Source organism: Kryptolebias marmoratus, linkage group LG6 (genome assembly GCF_001649575.2).
Source record: "Kryptolebias marmoratus isolate JLee-2015 linkage group LG6, ASM164957v2, whole genome shotgun sequence".
NCBI lineage: Eukaryota > Metazoa > Chordata > Actinopteri > Cyprinodontiformes > Rivulidae > Kryptolebias > Kryptolebias marmoratus.
In genome coordinates, this window is record NC_051435.1 from 2,668,633 (window position 1) to 2,693,635 (window position 25,003).

At 43.1% G+C, this 25,003-nt stretch overlaps 3 protein-coding genes across 6 annotated transcripts in view; 1 reads left to right on the top strand and 2 right to left on the bottom strand.

Annotated features, from left to right (window-relative positions):
• LOC108247361 (lanosterol synthase-like) overlaps nt 1-3,716 on the top strand; it is a 12,384-nt gene extending 8,668 nt beyond the window's left edge. The window contains exons 16-22 of the mRNA XM_017435408.3: nt 291-387; nt 910-1,015; nt 1,479-1,544; nt 1,833-1,913; nt 2,006-2,176; nt 2,266-2,344; nt 2,448-3,716. Coding sequence (XP_017290897.1) covers nt 291-387; nt 910-1,015; nt 1,479-1,544; nt 1,833-1,913; nt 2,006-2,176; nt 2,266-2,344; nt 2,448-2,588 — 741 coding nt within the window. The 3' untranslated portion in view covers nt 2,589-3,716. The remainder of the gene's footprint in view (nt 1-290; nt 388-909; nt 1,016-1,478; nt 1,545-1,832; nt 1,914-2,005; nt 2,177-2,265; nt 2,345-2,447) is intronic.
• Nucleotides 3,717-3,881: 165 nt separating this feature from the next.
• Nucleotides 3,882-15,186, bottom strand: LOC108247362 (lanosterol synthase-like). Of its 3 annotated transcripts, none has more exons than XM_037976224.1 (22): nt 15,061-15,186; nt 13,262-13,430; nt 12,988-13,126; nt 12,145-12,253; nt 11,751-11,971; nt 11,548-11,644; nt 10,193-10,328; nt 9,031-9,139; nt 8,464-8,579; nt 8,196-8,293; nt 7,985-8,012; nt 7,404-7,460; nt 7,242-7,313; nt 7,043-7,093; nt 6,774-6,923; nt 6,462-6,558; nt 5,492-5,597; nt 5,019-5,084; nt 4,650-4,730; nt 4,387-4,557; nt 4,219-4,297; nt 3,882-4,151 (listed from the first exon to the last, which is right to left on the bottom strand). In XM_037976224.1, exons 1-22 carry the CDS (start codon nt 15,072-15,074, stop codon nt 4,032-4,034), a joined length of 2,286 nt encoding a protein of 761 aa, XP_037832152.1. In that variant the 5' UTR covers nt 15,075-15,186; the 3' UTR covers nt 3,882-4,031. The 3 variants fall into 3 exon arrangements, with proteins under 3 accessions (XP_037832152.1, XP_037832151.1, XP_017290899.1); XM_037976223.1 differs by having other exon boundaries at nt 8,461-8,579; XM_017435410.3 differs by having other exon boundaries at nt 3,884-4,151; nt 8,461-8,579; nt 11,751-11,872; nt 15,061-15,074.
• Nucleotides 15,187-16,684: 1,498 nt separating this feature from the next.
• The window catches only part of LOC108247360 (lanosterol synthase), a 14,588-nt gene continuing 6,269 nt past the window's right edge, over nt 16,685-25,003 (bottom strand). For both annotated transcript variants that reach the window (XM_037976222.1, XM_017435407.3), the window contains exons 5-22: nt 23,898-24,019; nt 23,688-23,784; nt 23,356-23,491; nt 23,119-23,227; nt 22,238-22,356; nt 22,062-22,159; nt 21,600-21,627; nt 21,430-21,486; nt 21,284-21,355; nt 21,078-21,128; nt 19,183-19,332; nt 18,671-18,767; nt 18,461-18,566; nt 18,212-18,277; nt 17,843-17,923; nt 17,580-17,750; nt 17,412-17,490; nt 16,685-16,961 (exon numbers count right to left, since the gene is read on the bottom strand). In XM_037976222.1, the coding sequence (XP_037832150.1) occupies nt 16,803-16,961; nt 17,412-17,490; nt 17,580-17,750; nt 17,843-17,923; nt 18,212-18,277; nt 18,461-18,566; nt 18,671-18,767; nt 19,183-19,332; nt 21,078-21,128; nt 21,284-21,355; nt 21,430-21,486; nt 21,600-21,627; nt 22,062-22,159; nt 22,238-22,356; nt 23,119-23,227; nt 23,356-23,491; nt 23,688-23,784; nt 23,898-24,019 (1,798 nt within the window). In that variant the 3' untranslated portion in view covers nt 16,685-16,802. The remainder of the gene's footprint in view (nt 16,962-17,411; nt 17,491-17,579; nt 17,751-17,842; nt 17,924-18,211; nt 18,278-18,460; nt 18,567-18,670; nt 18,768-19,182; nt 19,333-21,077; nt 21,129-21,283; nt 21,356-21,429; nt 21,487-21,599; nt 21,628-22,061; nt 22,160-22,237; nt 22,357-23,118; nt 23,228-23,355; nt 23,492-23,687; nt 23,785-23,897; nt 24,020-25,003) is intronic.

The following is a 25,003-nucleotide window of genomic DNA, read 5'->3' on the forward strand; positions in this document are numbered from 1 at the left end:
CTCCGCCGTCTCACGTCCTCGTTAACTCCGCCGTCTCACGTCCTCGTTAACTCCGCCGTCTCACGCCGTTTCATGTCGTCGAGTGGACGGCCATTTTGCTCCTTTTAGCTACTGTTTTGGTAGTTTCAGCCTTTAGATACTATGTCCAAACCTTTAGCTTTTAGCTGATGTTCTGATGCTTTTAACTTTCAGCAAGAGTTTAGCTACTTCCAAAAAGTTAGGTACCATTTTATAAATCTTAGCTGATGATGGCTAATTTTAGCCATTTTGTGTCGGTTGTTGTTCCGTAGCTGCTGAGCCTGAGAAACAAAGATGGCGGGTTCGCCACGTATGAAACGAAGAGAGGAGGAAGACTCCTGGAGCTGCTCAACCCCTCCGAGGTGTTTGGTAAGTCTGCTGTCGAAGCGCTCTCACTCCCTGCGGTTTGCGGCGAACAAACAGGAAGTCAAAGGGGAAATAATCCGGATGTTATGCAGTTTTCTGGGACATCTGCTTTGTTTCATTGTTATCTAGAAACTTCTAAAACATCAAACTTTCATTTGCTGCCAGTTGAAGTGGAAGGGTTGTTTTTTCCCCAAAAGAAGGCGGAGCTTAACGTCACATTCTGTTTTGGCTGAGGCTCAAATCCCCTACAGACTTCCTGTTTCCGTACAGTAACAATCCTCCTTCCTGTCCTGACCTCTGATATTTGACCCAATCAGAAGCAGTGTGGAGCGAGTCGGGACTTCCTGTCGGGGCTGTAGCGTTAAATCAGGAAACCGATCAAACAAACGTGATGATTTGCTCATGATTTTCTGCTTTTTCTCCTCTCTGCTGCAGCATTAAGACCCGCCCAACGTCCACAACATGTAAATAAAAAGAATAACTTTGTGTCTTTTTAACAAATATTGTTCTGTTTGTCCACAACAGGCGACATCATGATAGATTACACATACGTCGAGTGCACCTCAGCTGTAATTCAGGCTTTGAGGCACTTCCAGAAGGCCTACCCTGATCACCGCTCGGAGGAGATAAGGTACAGAAAAACACTCAGTTCTCTGCAGACGTCTTCATCTGACCTTCGTTTATTCATGTTTTGCTTCTTGAAGGTCTTTCAGAGTTTTCCTTTTGATATTTGCTGCTGTTTCGCTCCCTTTCAGTCCTCGTACCTCTTCGTTCTCACAGGAAAAGTTGCTCTGATTTGTGAATCTTTCCAGCATTAATGTTTAACCAGAACAGAAAAGCACAAACCTTTAATGATCCTGGACTAATTTGGCTTTATGTGAAAGGTATATTTAAAAATTCTCTAATCAAAGTTTTTGATTTAAGGTGTTTTAATCTTTTCTACTGCATGAAAAATAACATTTTACATTCATACAGAAGAAAAAGGGTTTAACGGACTGCAGATGGAAATAAACCATTGGCTAAATCCGGCATAAAGTAGCTTTAGGAGTGAATTTTTTGTTCTGTATGGTCCAAAATAAAAGTTTCTTCTTCAGGTGGACTCTAAGAGAGGGCCTGGAGTTCTGCAGGAGGAAGCAGAGACCTGATGGATCCTGGGAAGGGTGAGTCTTGACTTGAAGACCTCTGATGTGAACCCAGAACTGGACCAACCTTCCCTGTCGGCTGTTTGAAGTTTGCAGGAGGGAGTGGGCGGGGCTTAAATCCCCACATCACCAGTGCTCAGACTCTGGTTCCAAAAGCTCTGCATGGCAGCTCCTGTAAACCGGGTCCTGCTGGCTTTAAATCCTAACAGCTAAAGAAGGCGGGGCCATAAATCCATAAACATGTCTGCTTTACCACCTGAGGACTAACTTGCAGGTCTCACTGGGTCTTCCTCTGCTTGTCCTCAGGTCCTGGGGAGTGTGTTTCACCTACGGAACCTGGTTCGGCCTGGAAGCCTTCGCTTGCATGGATCACACTTACGAGAACGAGTAAGACGACCACAGAACGTGTTGGAGAACGCCGGGTTCTCCTGAACACAGCAGAACGGACTGAACGAGTTCCATGCATTCTCTGTGACCAGGGACGTGCCTGATGAGGTGCAGAAAGCCTGTGGGTTCCTGTTGGACCGGCAGATGGCAGACGGAGGCTGGGGGGAGGACTTTGAGTCGTGTGAGCAGCGGCGCTACATCCAGAGCAGCACCGCTCAGATCCACAACACCTGCTGGGCTCTGCTGGGACTCATGGCTGTCAGGTGAGTTTTACCAACACCGTTTGTACAGGCTGTGTTCAGCTCAGGAGTCTAGAGGATCAGGAAACAAGTTGTCTTGTGTTTCTAAGCAGACATCCTGACCAGCAGGCCATTGAGAGAGGAGTTCAGCTGTTGATTGATAAGCAGCTGCTCAACGGAGACTGGCCTCAGGTGAGTTAGCAGCTGACACCTCCAGGAATGGAGATGATGTATAATAAATTAGTCCGCTAACAGTGGGAAACTGTAACCGATTAAGTGTTTTTTTTCTTTGAAGGAAAACATCGCGGGCGTGTTCAACAAAAGCTGCGCCATCAGCTACACGTCCTACAGGAACGTCTTCCCGGTCTGGACCCTCGGACGCTTCTCCAGGCTCCACCCCAGCAGTCCTCTGGCCGGGAAGCTGAATCCTGAATGATCTTTGTAGTTCTCCAAGATTTCATCAACTAAAAACCTCTCACCAGGTGTCTTTATCACCAGATAGCATCATTAATATTTTAGACAAATATCAGTTTTTATTGTGACACTACTGCCATCTTCTGCATATTACAGGACTTATTTGTAATCATTTGCCTTCTATCAGTCTTAAATCTACTCCTGCAGACTTTATATGTATTTCATCCCAGAACAACTAGAACTGTTCTTGTTTTGGGGGATTTACTAAGAAGATGTGATTCTGAAAATGTTTTCACCTCCTGACATCCCGGTGTCACATGTTGCATTAAAAAAATACACACCAAAGAAAAGCTCAAGTCTCAGGACCAATCAGCTGTCATCACGTTTGGGCCTGTTGACGTCCGTCTGCTTCAGTTGCAGCAATGTTTTCACTTTGTTCAGAGTTTCCTCACATCGAGAGCTGACAGTAACATTTACTTCGACTCTCTGCCCGGTCAGACGGCCCGCTGAATTACGTTATGAAAGTTAGCTGCTAGGCTAATGAGCACAATGAAAATCGCCATTGACTTATGCTAATGCTATTAGCATGTTAGCCACCTGCAGTGTTGCTGTTACGGTGAAATTATCGTCATCGTTTTAAATAACTTTATGCTTTTTACTCTGGAACTTCTTTATTAGTCTCACAAATCAAGCAAAAAAATGTTTTATTTTTTTAAAGGCAATTTTGTTTCTGGTTTAATAAAAGATTTTCAGTTAGTTTGGATTTACAGACTCGTTGGGTGTCTTTGTTTTGATTCAGAATGTCCGCGACGTGCGCAGTTCACTGCTTTAATTAAAAAAATAAAAATAAAAACCAGAAGAAGAGAGATTTTTCCTTCAGGGGTGACTAAGCTCCAAACCACGTGACCAGAAAGCCTTTCTGTTTCCAATTGCAAATTATTACGTCACGGTTTTCTGTTTGTGGCACTTCACCTGGTTACCGGGTCCGGGTCCAGGTGCTCTTGAAACGACACTTAGAACAAACACAATAAGACCGGCACCAAGACAAATGGAAGCACTCACAGCTTCTGAAAGATATTTGGAAAATTAGGTGAAAGGTTGCCGGATTTGCGCTGGGAGCAAGTCAGCAAGCGGTCGCATGCTTTGTATCCGGACAGCTACCTGATCAACCACTCAGAAACGAGGAGATGGTGATGATCAGCTGATGTAGCCGGTCATGGTCAGATGTTTTCTTTTATTTAAATGTAAAAAGATGCTGTCATTTGCTGATCACACTTTTATTTTCAGCTTTAAAATTCTTAGAGGAAAATCACAAGAAAACATTTGACGGCAGACTCATTAGGATCAACAGAATGTCAGAAATCATCACAGACTGAAAAGACCAAAGGATATAAAGCAACGTGGACATGACTTGTAAGGAAGTAGTTTCCGACATGTTTCTTGTTAGAGGGTTAAAAGGAATGATTCAGCTTCCTGCCAGCGGGTAAAGCCTGGAGAAGCGTGCGAGAGTCAGGATCGGGAAGACGTTTTTGTAGGAGGGGTAACTGATGGCGCAGTTCTTGTTGAACACACCTGTAATGTTTCCCTGGAAAACAGGAGAATAAAGTCAGATAAAATGAGAGTAACAGAGGAGGTGTCAGCTGCTAACTCACCTGAGGCCAGTCTCCGTTGAGCAGCTGCTTATCAATCAACAGCTGAACTCCTCTCTCAATGGCCTGCTGGTCAGGATGTCTGCTTAGAAACACAAGACAACTTGTTTCCTGATCCTCTAGACTCCTGAGCTGAACACAGCCTGTACAAACGGTGTTGGTAAAACTCACCTGACAGCCATGAGTCCCAGCAGAGCCCAGCAGGTGTTGTGGATCTGAGCGGTGCTGCTCTGGATGTAGCGCCGCTGCTCACACGACTCAAAGTCCTCCCCCCAGCCTCCGTCTGCCATCTGCCGGTCCAACAGGAACCCACAGGCTTTCTGCACCTCATCAGGCACGTCCCTGGTCACAGAGAATGCATGGAACTCGTTCAGTCCGTTCTGCTGTGTTCAGGAGAACCCGGCGTTCTCCAACACGTTCTGTGGTCGTCTTACTCGTTCTCGTAAGTGTGATCCATGCAAGCGAAGGCTTCCAGGCCGAACCAGGTTCCGTAGGTGAAACACACTCCCCAGGACCTGAGGACAAGCAGAGGAAGACCCAGTGAGACCTGCAAGTTAGTCCTCAGGTGGTAAAGCAGACATGTTTATGGATTTATGGCCCCGCCTTCTTTAGCTGTTAGGATTTAAAGCCAGCAGGACCCGGTTTACAGGAGCTGCCATGCAGAGCTTTTGGAACCAGAGTCTGAGCACTGGTGATGTGGGGCTTTAAGCCCCGCCCACTCCCTCCTGCAAACTTCAAACAGCCGACAGGGAAGGTTGGTCCAGTTCTGGGTTCACATCAGAGGTCTTCAAGTCAAGACTCACCCTTCCCAGGATCCATCAGGTCTCTGCTTCCTCCTGCAGAACTCCAGACCCTCTCTTAGAGTCCACCTGAAGAAGAAGTTTTTTATTTTAGAGTTTCTCTTCACTCCTGTTCTTACTCTGTATGTGACGGAGGATATTTCCCCGTCTGTCAGAGGGCATCAGTAGTTTGTAAGAACCACCTGCTGACTCAGTCACATCCTCTTGTTTGACAAAGAAGTTACAACTGTGTCTTTAGGAATTACAAAGATGTTATCTTGAGCTTTTTTATTTTGTTGATTGAACCAAGAAACTTGGAACTTATTGTGTCTTTGTGACAAGTTTTATGACAATGTTTTATTCTTGTTCTTATCTGCTGGTCTCTCTGTGTTGAACAGAAAAATCTCCTGTAAAGTGTTGTGATAATACGGGGGAAAGGACCTCAGTGACCTGTTTAGGCAAAACATACAGGTGCATTAAGACTTTTGCACTTATACCTTATCTCCTCTGAGCGATGGTCAGGGTAGGACTTGTGGAAGTGTCTCAGAGCCTGCATTACTGATGAGGTACACTCCACGTATGAGTAATCTATCATGATGTCGCCTGTTACAGAGAGCACAGTGACAGTTTTATAGATTTCTCAACAAATACTGGGTGTCTGATTGATAAACAGGTTGGAATACTGCAGAAAGACACAAAAGATGGGTATAATTTAGTCAGTTTTACAGATAGTGACCTAAAATTTTGGGAGGCAGTAGCTGAGACTGATCCTTAACACATATTCTGAACGCTAACAGATGGAACATGGTAAATATGTCAATTGTGCCAGGTTTAAAAAAAAAATAAGATAATTTTGAATTTTATGGCAGGAACAAATGTCAAAATTGGCCATAAAAGTGAGCGGTCTGAATAGGAAACATCTAATTAGGTTAATTATCAACAGGTCAGTGAGAGGAGTGGGGATAAAAAGAGGATTTTAGAGGCTGAATCTGTCAGGAGTAAAGATGGGCAGAGGTTCGCCAGGCTCATCTCCAGTTCATAAAATCATCAACAGATTTGAAGAATCTGTAGAAACCTCTGAGGTCAAAGGTCAGGGCTGGTTCTGGATCTGTTCTGCTCAGGAACACTGTCTGTAAACACAGTTCACCGTGCTGCTTAAAGCTCTATCAGGCAAAGAAGAAGCCAGATGTGAACAGATGTGTCTCCTCTGGACCAAAGAGGAGAACTGTTCTGAGGTCAGCCTGCCTCTCTGATGGTATGGGGGTGCATTAGTGCCTCTGGAAAGGCTCCATCAATGCAGGAAAGTTTTATATGTTTGGTTTTTTAGTTTTAAATCTATATATGATGTGAACTGACCTAATCTGCACATGACTAAAAACAGATTTAAACAAATTCCTGTTATTGGCAAAAGTGATTTAATGTTAAATTAATTGAAGTACTAGACATGAAGTTTTTATTTGGACTGACCAAACAGCTCTGAGGGGTTGAGCAGCTCCAGCAGTCTTCCTCCTCTCGTAGGTTCATATGTGGCGAATCCACCATCTTTGTTTCTCAAGCTCAGCAGCTACGAAACGACGACAGCCGTGAGGTGGATTAGAGCTGGTGTGTTTCAGACAAGCAGCATTTTCCACAGAACTACATGCCATCGGGTTTTTGTGACTTCTTTTACTAATATTTACTTGACCAGGGGGTCAAACCAGCGCTTGATACAGAGAACAGGTAATGAGGCTGTGAAGCATTTAGGAATTATAAGTAAATAAGTGTCCTTAGCAGACTCACCACGTTGACAGCATCATTCAGACGCTCAGAGGCGACGGGCCGCCTGATGGAGGGACACAGCTCCTCCAGCAGCATCAGAGACTTCAGGCCTTCGGCGGTGCAGTCCGACACGATCCAGCCACAGTCACGGGTACTGAAGGGGAAGCCTCCCTGACGAGCACAGAAACACGAAGCATGCGCTATACTCCACTGGCATTTTCTTGCAAGATTTGTCAAAATGTTTTTGTTTCCACAAGCGTGTTGTGGGGTTAATGTGATCCTGGCTGTACCTTGTTCATCTGCCTGTAGTGTTTCTGGTAATCAGGAGGATTCTCGGGTATCTGAGAGGAAGAATTGCTAACTCATCAGAAATCATTTACATGACAGGGCTGGATGTTGACAAGTGGAGCTGTTCCCTGGTGCCAAATGTTAACATTAATAAACATCAAGTCAACCTCATGAAGGATAATTTTTATAAGTTTGCTGCACCTGGGTGATCGTCAGAAAGAGATGGGCCTTACGAAGACGCTCCGACAGTTTGGGGTCATTCTGAGCTCCAGCCTGAAAAAAAAAGGTCACAACACACACAAACGCTTTGCCAATCAATGGCAGGAACAGGGAATCTAAAGCTAGCAACCATTTTATTGTTACCTCAAGAAAAGCCTGAACAGCAAAACAAGTGTCCCAGAGCTGGGATCCGTTCATTGCCTTGATGGAAGAAACATAACAGGAAAACTTGGGTTAGAGGGTAAAAAACTAAAGAAAGAAGAACCAATCCTTGAAGGAATGCCAACAATCTAATCAAGGAGTGTCCATAGTATGTGTTGGGGACGTCTGTCAGCTACTACCACATCAAATTTTAGCTCAATATCTGTAAAACTGACCGAGTTAGAGACATTTTTGTGTTGGCTAAGATCGATTAGAAGGCACTTACCTGGTACTTAGTGGGTACTAACCAGGTATTTACCTGGTAATTAGTGAGAATGTACCTGGTATGTACCTAGTACTTGCCATATGTGAACTTGATACGAATCAGTTACTTACAAGGGACAGCTGTTATGTATCAGGTACTTAACTGGTAGTACCCAATACATAGCTGGTACTGTCCCCAAGTACCTACACGGACTGGGCTGTATTATGAAGAGTTGCTACCCTGTACTTTCTCAGTACATCCTGGTACTTATCCAGTACATCCAAGGAAAGTACTGGGTACTACTCCCGCAAATTCTTACCTGCATTTTCATGCCATCCAAACCCATCCTGGAATACAAAAAATGTAGTTAGTTTACCAAATATTTCTACAGTCTTCAGTATTTATGTATGTGCATATATAAGCTGATTATTGTAGCAGTTCAGCTGTCCAAGCTGTCTGTATCAGCCTGTTGGGCTGAAACAAGTACTTTACTTTAAGAAGTGGATTTTACTGGAGACCGTCTGACTAACCAGAGGTGGTCGGGGATCTGGGAAACATGCTCCTGAAAAGCTGCAGAGGAGGAACCGTCCACGCGCCAACGGACCAACATGATAAGAAGCTTAGAGACCTACGAGAAACGGCAAAACCATTCAGTTTAAACAATTCAGGAGCATCTGACAATAAGTTCTGTAATACTTCATGTATTTAGTTTGGTTTCAGGTCTGTCCTTTTCAAGGCTTTGTTTAATCAGCTCACATGCAACAGCTGATTTCATTGTGTGTGAGGTTTTGTTACAACTCCACTGTTGATGCATTTGGAGAAGCGGTCGTCGGCCTGGATGTGCTCGTACAGCTCTCTGACAGCCTTTTCTCTCAGCGTGGTGCTGTGGTGGGCTTCGTACACATTCAACACCGCTTCAGGGTAACAAACACAAAAAATAACACTTCTTACATTAGCACGGAGTTAAAAATCTGAACAATTTTGCTCCAAGGAAGCAGGCGTTTTGTGATTGTTTGAAGTGCTTTATAACAATAGTTCTTCAGGCTTTTTGAAGAAGATTTTTTTTTACGTTGGCTGCTTTTTCACCTGTTTTCAGTGCAGTTCCTGACCATTATCAGAGGAATGTTTATCGCTGAATTATAAATCATTCAAGCAGAATAAAAACCACCTAAACTTGGTGACAACCAGTTCTGATTGGTTTCTTTAAGGACCTAGCCTTTCACAAGAAACAGTTTGTTCCCATTTTTTATTTAAATTAGTTTAAAAATACCAAAGATAATACAGATTGAGGGGAATTAAACTCTCTTTATCAGGTAATTGTGTGTGTGCATTTGTCTGTGTTAGCAAAATATCATGCATACTTACTGTAGGCGATGTTCAGCAGTTTGCTGTGAGGCGTGTACAGGTCACACGCTGCCACGTTGTTCCTCTGAGCGGGCCAGTTAATGGTGGCGTAGTCCTGAACAAACAGCTCCTGCAGACAAACGTCATGAAACTAGCCATAAAAAACTACGTTGGTGTTAACGTTTGCAATGCGGAGCACGGTGCAGTCAGACATTTTGAATCAGCTCAGTTTTTCTCTTCAAAACCGGAGGTGAAGGATGTTTTTAGCTTGTCATGACTGCCATTTAAAGCTCCATGGAAATCTGAAAATTTACACGAGCGACCACCAGACCCTCCTGTTTCTCATGTTTTAAGAAATTGTTTCAGTTCACCTTATAGTTTTTGCTCAGCAGCTATTTTTGTTTGAAGCTTACTTTTCAGCGGCTTCTCCCGCACCTGCACCCCTGAAGAGGCGGGAGTCGCCATGGCAACCAGTGACATTAAGTCCATTGTTTCAAACTGCAGGCTTTCTCGACATGGCTGCCCCATAAATCACGTACATGTTCAAACATTAAGCTGCCTCTGATCAGACCTTTTATAACAAGAACTGAGAGGCTCTGTAGATCTTAGTATCTAAAAACGAAACAAGAACAAAAAAAAAAAACGGGAACAAACTGAAACTTGTACTTTCAAAATAAAGCTTACAAATCCTATTTATTTCCTGCCACCATGAAAGGCAGAAAATAATATATCTCATTAACCACTGGATGGATTAGTTGACCAATACAGAAGGTTACTACACATCCAATAAAAAAGTGAGATACAGGTTTTGTTGTGATGAAAACTTCTCTACACTTTATGCATTTTATCGGACTGAAAAATCATGTAACGTATAAGTGAATGTGGACGATAATGAACATAAATTTAACTGAACATGTCGAGGACGAGAGTGATTCACTGGATTAGATTCAGTTGTTGACAGTTTTCTGTTTTTCTCCGCTCAAAATCGTTACGACATGAACGTCTTAAAGCAAAAAAACCCCAACATGTCACTAAAAACTATCCTGGATGATGTCATGACATGTTTGATTATCAAGATAAGCCGAATGAACTGGACGGGTTCTTTCTCTGGCGTTCCGATTCAGTGTAACTGCGAACTGTAAAAAGCACGGCTCCCTCTAGTGGCTTGTGGTGAGATCAGCACCTGTCTGAGGCTGAGAATCAGGGGGTCTTCCTCTGCGGTCAGCCTGACAGCGTAGCAGTAGCTCATAGGAAGGTAGACCTGCCGGCAGTGACACCACAGGGTTGAGGGGTGAACCGGGATCCAGGTGGGCAGCAGCCTGAAACACACAAACATGCTCAAACTAAGTCTCCGTTCAACCTGTCCACTACTATTCTTAAAAATATTCTAGTTTCCATCTGGACAGAAACGCAGAAACTGACCCGAAACGCTAACCATGCTCTGCCATGGTAATACACCAGAAACAGGAAACAAGGCGTGGAGCATAAAGCTAACAGGTCGAGCTAGAACCGTAGACCATATATGTTACATTTACCACTCTGTGGTTCGAACTGTAAACACAACAGGAAGAAAAAGACAAGAACGAGGAATACAAGGACAAGAATCAAGTCGTTTTTGTGGACTGACGATGATTCAACTTGTGAGGGGCTGCTGTGTCCTGAAAGACTGAGAATCTACGTCAACAAGGATCTGCAACCTGTGTCTCTGTATCTCTGGGATCTGTGTAGCTTCGACCAAATATGACAAGTAAATCCACATATATTTACATTTAGAACCACGATAGGAAAGCACAATTGTCTCAGTTCTCTTGTCCGACTCTGTTACAACAAGGAACAAACATGTCAATAAATATTTATTTAGCTAGTCTACCAGGTCTTTAAAATAAACCTCCGGCCCCACAGGGTGGTCGCTCTCTGAAATTCAAGCGCAGGTTTACAAATATTCATACGTTCTGGACAAACATTGCAAGTCATTCAAAGTTTAAATAAATGAAGGTGTCAGTCGTCACAATTAAACATCCAACAAACTGTCCTAATTTTAATGTTCACTCAAATAATTTCTTGGAGTCCAAATGTATGTTTTATCATTTCAAAGTGGGGTATTTAATAATTTCACACAAACACAATAAAAACTCATATATGCTTCCATCATTCAGTGGGTAGGTTTAATCGAAGGTGGTAGAAATCCTTTCTTCTAAAATGTAAAATACTGATTAATTTATAGTTTATTTAGATCACTGATTTCAGAATGGAACAAAATAAGTTCCTGTATAAACCTTAATATAGATAAAGTTGGGTTGTTCCAGGTGTGATTGGTTGCAGGTTTCAGACACCTGCTTCACTGCAAACCATTAGTTTTTCCTCGGACTTGGGCCTACCTGCCGTTCTGCCTCTAAGATCTTGTCCGTTCTTCCAGACATGCCAGTCTGGTTGAAATAAATCTGTTTAGTTTTTTGTTTTGGTCCTGGATGAGAATGAAGACCTTCGCTCAGCACCGTGTGTTTCATCCCCAGCTGTCAGGCTCTGAGGAGAACTTACCACATCTCTGGCAGCAATGTGTTCATCCCCTCCCAGCTGTAGACGTTTAAAACAGCCAGCCAGAATTTACCCCAGGAAGGAATCCCAGCTGCTCCGCCTGTAAAAACATCACGCTGGTAAGACAGCTCGTCACTAATGGTGTCAGTCAAAGCAGACCGTCATCACTGCTGAGACTCTCCAGCTAGATTTGAAGTCATTCTGACCTTTTTTGTGCAGGTTGTTCCGAGCACGAACCAAATCTGGGTCATTAGGATCCACTCCCAGAATCCTCAGCGCCACGTAGTTCAGCGCCGTCCCAAACACCGTGGATTTGTCTTCAATGTGTCTGCGAAGGACACACAGACACCCGAACACTGCTGTCCTTATCAGTATTCCCCACTGAAGGTGGGGGATAATGTCTTTGTCTTTGTCTGAGTTCGTCTGTCTGTTCAGAGCCGCAGCGCAAACACAAAAATGGCTTCAGAGCTGAGAGTCATTCACAACACATACTCCAAGTGACACTCATTGTAGCTGAAAACAGCATGTTTGCTACCTTTGGTAGGAGTCTCTACAGATCAATTAGGATCATGAAAAGGTTCGTTCAGTGAAGGAACTCACAGGCCCCAGCCTCCATCCGGCAGCTGAACAGAGCGCAGGTACCGCAACATCTCCTTCATCCAGACCTCCGGCAACTGAAGCTTAGTCACGTGACACATGATGAGAAAACCTGGGAAGTGCAAACATCCACACAAAGTTTTACAAAGAAACGTTGCAATAAAGAGTTAAAGATGACTCAAAGCTGCTTTTGTGCTTTCTAAAACACGCACATTCTGGATGACAGATGTTTCAAAGTACACCTGTGGGGGCTGACAGATAATTTTAACATCTCTCTGTCTTTAAGACATCCTCTATTGTCTCAGTCCCAGTCTGCAAAAAGAAATGAAAGATCATTGTCCAGAGGCTTTCACCTCGATTGTCATGAAATGGTTTTGGTTCACATCAAGGACTCAGTTGACATCACATACAGGAGGAACCAGTCTGTCTGATGCCGTCCACCCGGCTGTGTTTAACACCATCCCACATCCCAAGAAACACTAGCCAATAAACTGCTGCTGCCGCTGGGACACAAACTGGGTTTTGGACGTTTTGACAGGCAGACCACCGTCTGTCCTGACCTGATAAATAAATGTGATTGGAGAGGGGCTGTAACTGGGAGGGGTGGACTGATGTTCTGCGTTACCACTGATGACCATCAGCACCAAGGAGAGGACCAATCCTGCCAGTGTTGTGGACAGACACAGCAGCATTACTCCTGAGGACTTACAGGGTAAGACTCCAGGTCTGCCCTGGACCTGGAAGGTACATTGCTACATCTCTGCTTCCGCTTGTCTTACCCCTCCTGAGGCACCGAAACAAAGCTTTAAATAATTATGTATGAAAGAAGAAAACAACTTGATTTACCGGGAAGCGTAAAATTGATCCCGCTGTATTCCATCGGCCAGTGACCGTCGTCTGTCTGGAGGTGACTGAAGAAATTCACACCTTTCATAGCAGCCTCAGATGCAGTCTGTGCAGCCAGGGAGTCGGGCACAAACTTGCTCTGGAATTAGAAGTCATAAAGTCTTTGAGAGTGGTCTTAGAGAATAGTAATACTGGCTTTCTGAAGGTCTTTCAAAAGTTTGGACATAAAACAGTTCACCAGGACTTTCACAGAAGAAAACTACTGAGGACCTACAGTGTCCAAGCCCAGAGAGTGAGCTTCCAGCATGGTCTGCTCCCTGTCCGGGGTGTCCTGGTCCTCCACATAGTCCCAGGTCTGCCTGCCCTCCTCAGAGACCAGCCTCCAGCGGCTCAGGTCTGAGGCCGGTTCTGTTTTATAAGGTCCACCTCGTCTCCGCAGGTGTCTGCAACAGAAACACAAGAAACAGACGTGTGGGCCTGTCAGGGCTGCTAAATGTCCCTCAAAATAAGGAAATCGTACTTTAAACCAAACTAACAAGACGTGTTCTTCATTAAGTTAATACAAAACTCATTTTATTCTTTATTTTTAGGAGCCAGTGTAAATCTGTTCAAAGCTGAAAGACGATTATCAGAGCCGAAGAACCAGTTTTATTTTGGTTTTGTTTTGTTTTTCTGCAGGAAAAGATGCTGAACACAAAAATTTACTTTGGTTAATTGAAGCTAAGGAGATGTTTGTTGTTTCAGCTGCTTTTTGTTTGTTAAAACAGACATTTTATTCAAATCTCAAAACAAAAACTACAGAAATAATTACACTTTTGCTCTAAAAAGCAACAGGGTAGCTAAAAGTAGCAAAAGGAGCAAAACATTAGCTTAAAAAATGAAGCAAAAGGTAACTAAAAGTAGCTAATGCTAGCTAAAAGGAGCAAAACGTGAGCTAAAAGATAAAAGAAACAAAATCCAAGTTAAAAGTAGCAAAAGTTTAGCTAAATGTACCAAGATGGAAGCTAATAGGAGCAACAGTTTTTGTGTGTTTATATCGGAAAAGATGGCTGCACATTTGAAATCCTTTACAGATGTTCATGACATCTAAAAGTAATGCAAATATGACACAAATTTCATGATCTGACAACAAAAAAAGTCTTGCAAGTTGACTTTAACACCAATAACCTTCCTTAAGGCCTCAGTGAACAGAGTTTGAACTTAAAATACTCATTTATTGATGAGTTCTGGTATCTTAGCAGAGCTTTGTCGTTTGTTTGCCTCATGTTTATCTACATAGTTTAGCTACTATTTTGTCTGTTTCAGCTCATGCTTAGATATGTCTGGTTTCATGATTTTATTTAGATTATCCTATATTTCATTTAGATTATACACGATTGATGTGTTTTTCTTTTTTTGTGTGTTTCATTATGTACGGATTCTGTTGTAAAGCACTTTGTTGCTGAAAAGAGCTATATAAATAAATCTCACTTCACTTCACTACATCACGTCTAAAAACCTTTAGAAAAACTGTCTCTTATTCCTGGTTCTGTTGGGTTATTTATCAAATAATCGACACTTTGAACCTAAATTAATATCCTTATTATTTTTCAAATGATTATTATTTACAAATCAAACATCAAGGTGATCCTGCTCAGATCTGAACAGTTTAAGAGTCCTGGTTTCGGATAAGCTCCTTATCCATCACTAAGAATAAAGCTGTCAAACACCACAACCGGGTTTAAAAAGGTCTTAATGTTAGCGAGTCTCTAAAGTATTTAGGATTACATTCAATCGATTTACATTGGAAACCTGGGGTACTGACTTCTGGGAGGTTTAGATGACAATATAGTAGTAAAATATTAGAATAAAGGTGTATTTAAAGCATCTTTGTCCTTTTAAATATTTATCTTCTTTAGTTTTACAATAGAATAAAAGTTTCGCAATTAGAATTAGAACAATCCAGTTCAGATTTCATCAGTCTAAGGATTTCTTTTTTTCCTAAGTTGGTCTACCTGCTGTAAAGGTGTTTAGATGTTTTAATCTCTAAAAGGTTTCAGCCTTATTTTGAAAAACAACATGGTAAACACTTACGTTTCCTCAGTCATTGCTGCCCAAAACTGGACCCTCCTGATTGACCCAAACTCAGCTCTTCACTGTCTGTAAAAACAAAAAGACTAACCACATGTCGTAAAAGTCCCTGCCATGTCCAATCACGTTCTGCTTGGGTGGAGAAACAGGTGGGTGTTTGGAGAGGATGTCCAATCAGATGTTAGAAAAACAAAACAAACACCAAGCGGATAATGTCTACTGGAAATGAAGCCATTCGATTTAAAAACTTCCCAAACAACGGCAGGTTTCATAATCTGACAACAATAAAGATTCACAAGTTGCCTTAAACACCAACAACCCACGGCTTCGTTTGAATAAAATCTACAGACTTAAATTAACAAAATACACCCTTTTGTTGACGAAATCAAGTTATTATATTGTTTTTCTGCATTTTCAAAACTTTTAGAAAACAAATTCCAGGTCAGTTCTGGGTTGTTACTCTTCTTCTCATTATTCTAATTAATTTTATTCTTATTCATCATCATTTTCCTCTAGAAAGTTCTCCTGATGTATCTGCAGTCTCCTGCGGTTCTTGTAAATGTCCGTTCTGGGTAAATGATGGAAAGTCAGGTTCGGTTTGTACAGCCTGCTGCTGAGTTCGAGACGACTACTGCGCTGATTTTAAGCACAAATCACACGAGGGGAAAAACTAATGAAAAGTAAAGTCTAAGGATGTAGGTAAACACAGATTACATGATTCTCTGTCGCGAACTGAGTAACGTTTATACAGACCTGCAGGAAGTAAAAGACAAAGGTTAAAACATGTTGGATGGAAACAAAAACAGAGGTTGAGGTTTTCGGACTCGTACTCTGTGGCATTAACTTGGCCTTTGGTGTTAATGGAAGGAACCTCGGTCTGATCGTTACCTCTCAAAACTTTACCAGGACGGCTTTCGTCCAGTTGCACAATAATAATGAAATTAGAAACATCTTGTCTCAAAATGATGCAGAAAAACTGCACGTCTAGGCTCTACTCAAAATGAGAGAGTATCAGATGAGTCCCTTGGTGCAGGAAGAGGATTGTTTTGTTTTTAACGTCTATCTGCAGAGCTCCCCTGATCGGATCACAGTGGGGGAAACACCCCGGTTGTCCTTTCTCACGTACACACATTCCACTTTACACGTACAACAATGGAACAATGAAGATAGAGAAAGAAAATCTTTAAGTGTTTTGGAGTTTGGAACTCAAAGATCTGCTGACCAACAAGCCTGGTCTAAAGTTTGTTTGTTTCAGTCAAATGTTATCATTCCACAGCTTTAATCGTGGCCTGTTTACATACTTTTAGTCCATAAACTGATCCAGGACACCAAACATGAACAGCATCGTCTTGTTTTATTCTGTAAAGTGCAGAACTTTGGTCCCAGGAGAACAAACTGAAGGACCAACACCGGATCCAAGGAGGAAAGGAGCAGACTCTTTCTGAAGAAGCTCATATGCTTTATCACGTTAAATTTATGAATATAATTATATTTATGCTGTATATCGGTGGCTTTTTGTCAGCAATGAAATGAAAGGCAAAATAAATGAAGACATGACTTGAGGACTGACAGGTTCAGGAAGAAGCATGAAGACATGAACTGTTGCTCAGATGACAAAGACAGCAGGTTTGGTTCGTGGACATGATATTTATTTTTATTACACATCTTCACAGTGTTTCTACGAGCAGCTGTGGCTCATGACTCCCACTGAAGTGTTAATTAGAAACCATCAAAGCTTACATGCTTTAAATCAGAAACTTGGTGGCTGATGGCTTCGGCTTCCTGGCCAGAGGACTGCTCGGGTAAAGCCTCAGGAAGCGTGCGATGGTCCAGATCGGGAAGGAGTGTTTGTAGGTGGTGTAGGTGAGGACACAAGTCCTGCTGAATGCACCTGCACTGTATCCCTTAAAAGCCAAAATAAATAAAGAAAACATAAATTACATTTCTTTCCAAGCAGCCAGACTTTCCTGTGAGCTTTTAAAGTGGTTTGATTGCTGGTTGAAAGTCTCTCAAGGTTTTTGTTTTTCCAACCATTTTCAGTTTAGTACCTGACCATTAAGAGATTAGGAAAGTGGACAAGCAGGGGACAAAAGAAGTGTTTACAGCAGATGAACAGGAACTGAAAGTCATCTTTAAGAAACTGGAGAGATGGATCATTCTTCAGTTGATCGTCGATTTGAGAATCACCTTGTTGGAGGAAAGTTTCGGAGCCTTTTTGTACCTGAATGAAACTCATTCATAGGTGGGTTTTAGGAGGTTTAACAAACAAACAAACCAGGACTTTGCATGAAAAAGCTGCCAAAGTCCGACAAGTTTAATGAGAGTAACAGAGGACGTGTCAGCTGCTAACTCACCTGAGGCCAGTCTCCGTTGAGCAGCTGCTTATCAATCAACAGCTGAACTCCTCTCTCAATGGCCTGCTGGTCAGGATGTCTGCTTAGAAACACAAGACAACTTGTTTCCTGATCCTCTAGACTCCTGAGCTGAACACAGCCTGTACAAACGGTGTTGGTAAAACTCACCTGACAGCCATGAGTCCCAGCAGAGCCCAGCAGGTGTTGTGGATCTGAGCGGTGCTGCTCTGGATGTAGCGCCGCTGCTCACACGACTCAAAGTCCTCCCCCCAGCCTCCGTCTGCCATCTGCCGGTCCAACAGGAACCCACAGGCTTTCTGCACCTCATCAGGCACGTCCCTGGTCACAGAGAATGCATGGAACTCGTTCAGTCCGTTCTGCTGTGTTCAGGAGAACCCGGCGTTCTCCAACACGTTCTGTGGTCGTCTTACTCGTTCTCGTAAGTGTGATCCATGCAAGCGAAGGCTTCCAGGCCGAACCAGGTTCCGTAGGTGAAACACACTCCCCAGGACCTGAGGACAAGCAGAGGAAGACCCAGTGAGACCTGCAAGTTAGTCCTCAGGTGGTAAAGCAGACATGTTTATGGATTTATGGCCCCGCCTTCTTTAGCTGTTAGGATTTAAAGCCAGCAGGACCCGGTTTACAGGAGCTGCCATGCAGAGCTTTTGGAACCAGAGTCTGAGCACTGGTGATGTGGGGATTTAAGCCCCGCCCACTCCCTCCTGCAAACTTCAAACAGCCGACAGGGAAGGTTGGTCCAGTTCTGGGTTCACATCAGAGGTCTTCAAGTCAAGACTCACCCTTCCCAGGATCCATCAGGTCTCTGCTTCCTCCTGCAGAACTCCAGGCCCTCTCTTAGAGTCCACCTGAAGAAGAAACAGAACATTTTCTCTTTATCTGCAAGAATAACTCATAAATCCTTTATGTGAATAGAAAAATGGCTGGTTGGAAACTTTTAATTAGTCAAAAGAAATTCCACAACAGCAGTAAAGAGGGATGTGTGTCTGAGAGGCTGGTGGAGGTCTAACCATCATGCTCTTGTTGCGTACCTTATCTCTTCGGCGCGGTGCTCAGGATAGGTCTTCTGGAAGAGGCTCAAAGCCTGCATCACTGAAGAGGTGCACTCCACAACTGTATGGTCTATCATGATGTCGCCTGTTGCAGAAAAACAAAACAGTGATTTTAAGAAACATAATTATTACTAAACATACTGGATTACAATTTTTACACAGCTTTTTGACCATGAACACTTGACTTACTGAATATCTCACAAGGGTTGAGCCACTCCAGGAATCCTCCTGCTCTTGTAGTTTCATAAGTGGCAAATCCGCCATCTTTGTTTCTCATGTTCAGCAGCTGCAAAACCCGATCAGATCATAAGTGAACGGCGGTGATGATGGGATGAAAAAAGTTTACCTCTGACCAGACTGATGAGGTAACAGCTAGGCCAACCGGAGCCAGGAACATGGTGGATCGTGGCAGTCTTTACGACAATTTCTAAAGTTTCATAGCTGTTTGCATAAACATTGTTTTATAAATCTTTACACCGCAGTCAGTTTGGTATTACTTTGTTTTTCTTGCAGAAATCAGAAGTGTGGCCATCTTGGATCAGGTTGACTCAAAATGTTGAACATCCAGTGATTACTTTCCGAGAGTTTCATTAAAATCTGTTCAGTGGAGATATTTTGCTAACTGCCTTTCATGGCGGTGGCTGATGATAATTGTTTGATAAGAAATTGATGGGATGAATATAACAGATCCCTTTACTCACCACGTTGACAGCATCATTCAGACGCTCAGAGGCGACGGGCCGCCTGATGGAGGGACACAGCTCCTCCAGCAGCATCAGAGACTTCAGGCCTTCGGCGGTGCAGTCCGACACGATCCAGTTAAAGTGATGGTTAGTCAAAGGGAAACCGCCCTAACACACACAAAACATCCAATGCATGAGCTATAAATGCAGACAAGCAGTTCTCTTAAACTTTACTGAAAAAGTTGTGGATGTGTGACTGAAAACTTCCAAAATCAAAAATAGAAGTGAAGATACAATGTACTCACTGACAAAAAAAAACACCCCAAAACATTAAGCACCTAGACAAAATGGTTTGATTTGGACATAATCAGATCCATGTGGAGACCAGGGACGGGTTTGTAAATTACCTAATTTGCTGGAGCGTCTGACAGGGAAAACAGTGAGTGAAGGTCATTAGATATGGATGCCTCACACACTTTAGACAGTTTTATCCTGCATGTTTTCCTTGTTTCTCTGCTCCAACACACCTGATTCAGTGGTTAAATCACCTCTTCATGTTCTGCAGAAGCCTGTTAACAACACACTGACTCAAAACAGGTGTGTTGGAGCAGAGAAACAAGTAAAACCTGCAGGATGGGGGCTCTCCAGGACCAGGGTTGCCCACCCCTGCTCTATAGGGTGGTCAGATTCAGTCATAAGATAAAGTGAAGAGCTCCGTTATCAGGCGTGGAGCTAGTGATGGGCAAATGAAGCCTCATGAAGCAATGAAGCTTTCCAACACTTTGCTTTGCAAAAAGGTTCATTACTCGATGCTTCATTCATTGCTCACTAGTGACACCTGCTGGTGAAACTGTAACAGCTTTGTCACTCAGTTGGATCATGCTTTCAAACATTTGTAAAAGCAATATTGTCACAAAGTTTTCATCAAACTCATGTTTAGTAACAGGAGAATCAATTAAATCATATTTATTGTCATGTTTTAATTATTAAAATGATTTGTAGCCAAGGTGGCATAGTGGTTAGAGCTGTTGCCTCCCAGCAAGAAGGTTGCAGGATCACTTCCCAGCCTGGGGCCTTTCTGGGTGGAGTTTGCATGTTCTCCCTGTGCACATGTGGGTTTACTCCAGGTACTCCGGTTTCCTCCCACAGACCAAAAACATGCATGTTAGGTTAATTGATGACTCTAAAATTGTCCCTAGGTGAGAGTGTGAATGGTTGTTTGTCTCGTTTGTCTATATGTGGCCCTGCGATGGACTTGCGACCTGTCCAGGGTGTCCCCCGCCTCTTGCACAGTGACTGCTGGGGTTAGGCACCAGCTACCTGTGACCCGGAATGGAGAAGCGGTTAAAGAAAATGGATGGATTTGTAGCCAATCTGGTGGTTGTGTTGGGTTTTCTTTTATGTCATGGACTTATTTGACAATGAAGATATGTTGGACTTTAGTGTGTTGGGAATTGAGTGATTGTTGGGGCAGACTCTGAATACTTTAAGCTTGAAACTTGCTTCCTGAAAAAACAGAATTTGTTTAAAAATCATCTCTTCCTGGGAGTTCTAGTTCTGGTTTTTAATATTACAAATATGTATATATCACAGATATGAGAGGTTTTTCTCTTTTTCAACCACTGCTGATGAAAACTGCTACCAAACCACCTACTACAGCCAACAGGGTTCATAGCGCTTTTATTTTGAAAAACAATACGCAAAATGAAGCAAAAACGTGGCAGATGTAATGCGAGGCCTCGTTTGTTGTTGATCACGTGATTTTGCTCGAAGCCTGGCTTCAGATGTCCCATCACTACCTCTGGTAAGAGGCAGAAAATGGATGGATGGATGATGAAATATCTGCTTCATTTGAATTTTTATTTATTAGCAATAACAATCATGGCGAGTTCATAATGTGATCCTGGCTGTACCTTGTTCATCTGCCTGTAGTATTTCTGGTAATCAGGAGGATTCTCAGGTATCTGGATGAGCAGAAGAAGTGATGAGTCATCAGAAATCATTTGTATGAAAGTTCTGGATGTTCATGTTGCACAGTTACGATATTTAGCAGAAGTGAAATTGTTTGCTGGTGTTGTTAACAGAATCTTTTGTTGAATAAGATGCATGGTTGCTGCACCTGTGTGATTGTCAGAAAGTGATGAGCCTTACAAAGACGCTCAGACAGTCCGGGGTCATTTTGAGCTCCAGCCTGAAAAGAAACAAACCCATTTTAATAACCAAAGACAGAATCAAGTGAGAAGCCAACAACCTTTTCAACGTTACCTCAAGAAAAGCCTGAATAATGAAGCTAGTTTCCCAGAGCTGACATCCGTTTGTTGACTGCGGGAAAGAAACATTACGAGAAAAATGTATCTGAAAAATCAGAGGGATCTAACTATTTTTCCACATAAACAGTTATGATGTAACAACAGCAGCAGAAAGTGAATTCCCACCTGCATTTTCATGCCATCCAACCCCATCCTGGAACAGAAACCTTTAATTAATAAATTTATATAATTGACACTTCAACCTTTATTGATACTAGCGGTGAGTGATAGGACCTAAAAATACTTTTATATTGCAATATTTTTTAAAATAATGCATGGTGGCACATGGTATCTGACTAGACTAGTTGCTGACCTAATATTATAAGAAAATTCATTTTCTTATAATATTATATCACTGTGTTTGCAACCAGCGAGATCCCAATATTTGCAAATCAAGGCTTATTTGCTTGTGTACGGCTCCCAAAACTATTATTTTTATTTCATTGCCACCTCTGCAGCTGCCTCCACGTTTATGCACTTTAGAAATTAGAACAGGCAGGCGGATTCTTTGGTATATGTTGGAGCATATATGTGCATGTAAGACTCATCATGAGTTTGTTTTGTTAACACTGGATGTTACTGACTGACCACATGTAGTCGGGGATCCAGGACACGTGTCCCTGAAACCCTGGAGAGGACGGGCCGTCCACATACCAGCGAACCAGCATGTTCATCATCTTGGGGATCTGGAAGTCATCGCAGCAGCAGTAAATTTACAACATTAGTTCAGTTTTCAGTCCTGTGGATGTGTGAGTTTAACTTACAGATCCGATGTTAGTAAAGCTGGTGAAACGGTCGTCAGCCTCGATGTGCTCGTATATCTGTTTCAGAGCCTTTTCTCTCAGCGTGGTGCTGTGGTAGGTTTCATACAAGTTCAGCACCGCTGCAGGAGGAACAAGAGTCACAAATATATACAGTTGTATATAAACAGCTTATCTATTCATCAGCTGATCATGTCTTTAAAACATCACTCCCAGAAATCCACACAAACATCACAGGTTCAACAGGATTTTCCTGAATTCTGATCAATTAATTTGAATTAAACACACATCATAGCTGCTTCAGATCAGGGCTCTGAAGTTTGGATCTTTCTCTCCATCCTCTCAGCTGTTAGATTGTAAATACTGATCAGTAAACAGCTGGAACTTGTTATTTATTAGCTAACCTGAACATTTCCAGGCCTCCTCTTGATGCTCAGACACAACTTCCTGCTGTCTTTCAACCACTTTGAAAAGCTTTCTTTCCTGCCTCCATCTTTATCTTTCTGCCTCTCCATCTTTAGCTCTCTGTCATCAAATGAGCGGGTCTCCTCTCTGCTGTGAGATTGACAGCTGTCAGTACTTGGGGAAGTGGGCGGGGCTTACGGTACGCTGCAGAATGAGTGCTTTCTCACATTTAGCCGCCAAAGTCACGAGATTTGTCGCTTTAAAAAATGCTACAGGGATCTGAAAACTCACTAAATATAGCGTTAAAGTGACAAAAAGGCCACGTGTGTGTTTTTTTGTTGCGTGAGAAATACAAAGTGTGGCGTGTGAGGGCCAAATGCGGGACTTTTGGCCGTCCCGCACAAGGTGATGCGGGACGAGGGACAGGGGGGCTAAATGCGGGGCGGTTGGCAGGTATGCTGTGCGTCGTGCACACTTACAGTAGATGACGTCCAGCAGTTTGCTGTGAGGCGTGTACAGATCACACGCTGCCACGTTGTTCCTCTGAGCGGGCCAGTTAATGGTGGCGTAGTCCTGGATGTACAGCTCCTGTGGGGCAAACAACAGGAAACCAGTCAGATAAACTTTGATATCAAGCGTCTGATGAAAAGAAATGGTCAAAATAATCTAGCAAGAGTGGACCACGGCTCCATCTTGTGGCTCATGTGGGTCTGCACCTGTCTGAGGCTGAGAATCAGAGGGTCTTCCTCTGCGGTCAGCCTGACGGCGTAACAGTAGCTCATAGGAACGTAGACCTGCCGGCAGTAACACCACACGGTTGAAGGGTGGCCCGGCATCCAGCTGGGAAGCAGCCTGAAACACAAAATATCTCTGACTGCTCACTCATAAGAAGAATCAGACACTTTAATTTGATCCATCTGTCTCAAATGATGGATAAAGACCTTTGCACGGCACTGAATACTTGTCCCTCACACATCAGGAGTAATTTGAGTCATTTTATCTTATTGAAAGCTGGTAGAAGACATCATTACAGGCTGTAAGAACTTACCACATCTCTGGAAATAAGGAATTAAATCCATCCCAGCTGTAGACGTTTAAAACAGCGAGCCAGAACTTCCCCCACGTTGGAATCCCGACTGCACCACCTGAAACGAGATCAGCCCAAAGAAAGCGTTCAAACACCGTCACCATAAAAGCAGTGGAAGGAAAAGACAACTTGTTTGAAGAAAAGAAGTCTGTTTATCGACGTTACTCAAACCTTTTCTGTGCAGGTTGCTCCGAGCGCGAACCAAATCTGGGTCATCGGGATCCACTCCCAGGATCCTCATGGTGACGTAGTTCAGCGCCGTTCCCAACACTGTCGATTTATCTTCAATGTGCCTGAAGGACCCACAAACACACAGACCCTGACGCTGTTACCAATGTCCTGAACGTGGAAGGATAGTTTCCTAAAAACATTTCAATCCAAACCCAGTTCTGACAAAGTTGGGATGATGAGTAAAATGTAAAGAAAACCAGAATGCAGAAATTGTTTCCCTCTGTGAAGCATCTCCTCTTCTTCTCCCATCAGTCTGTAAACATCTGGACCTGAGGAGAGCAGCTGCTGGAGGTTTTAGAGCAGGGGTGTCAGACTCCAGGCCTCGAGGGCCGCTGTCCTGGAGGTTTTAGGTTTTTCTGCTCCAACACACCTGATTCTAAAGGTTTAATCACCTCCTCACCAAATCATTAAGCCCTCCAGGAGCATGGCAACAAGTCATCCATTTAAACCAGGTGTTTTAAAGCAAGAACACATCTAAAACATGCAGGAGAGCGACCCCCGAGGAATGGAGTTGGACACCTGTGTTTTAGAGGGAATGTTGTCCCATTCTGTCTGTTCAACAGTCCTGACTCTTCCTTGCTGGATGTTTTGTTTCATGATGCGACCCCCTCCAGTGCAAGTGGAGGTCCACCAACAGAACCACATCCTCCGGAGGAAGCAGAGACCCTGAGCTTCCCACATGAGCTAATTTAGAACCTTTAGGATTTAAAATCCAACATTGGGATGACAACAATCCTGTTCCTGGTGCTCCTGCAGAAACATTTTAAATAGCTGGGAGAAGGAATGAAAAGCAGCCGCATGATGGACACTTTTCCCACCACCTCACTTAAAACTGAAACAGCAGCACCCAACCCCTCATTCTCCCCCTGCACATCAGTTACAATGAAGACCAAAACTTCATTAAAACAGAAGCATTTATTTAAAACAAGTGACTTGAATGTGTATATGTTTGTAAATCCATGGGGATCAGCCTCATCTGAAGCAGCAGAGGACTCAGGGCACAACCATGATGACTCACTGAAATGACATGAATTAGTTTCTATGAA

Excerpts from the sequence above, each read along its gene's own strand:
- LOC108247362 (XM_037976223.1), bottom strand. Across the intron at positions 5,598-6,461 it reads CAACCCCTCAGAGCTGTTTG|GCGACATCATGATAGATTAC; the intron begins GTCAGTCCAAAT and ends TCTCTGTAACAG. Across the intron at positions 5,085-5,491 it reads CATCGCTCAGAGGAGATAAG|GTGGACTCTAAGAGAGGGTC; the intron begins GTATAAGTGCAA and ends CTTCTTCTTCAG.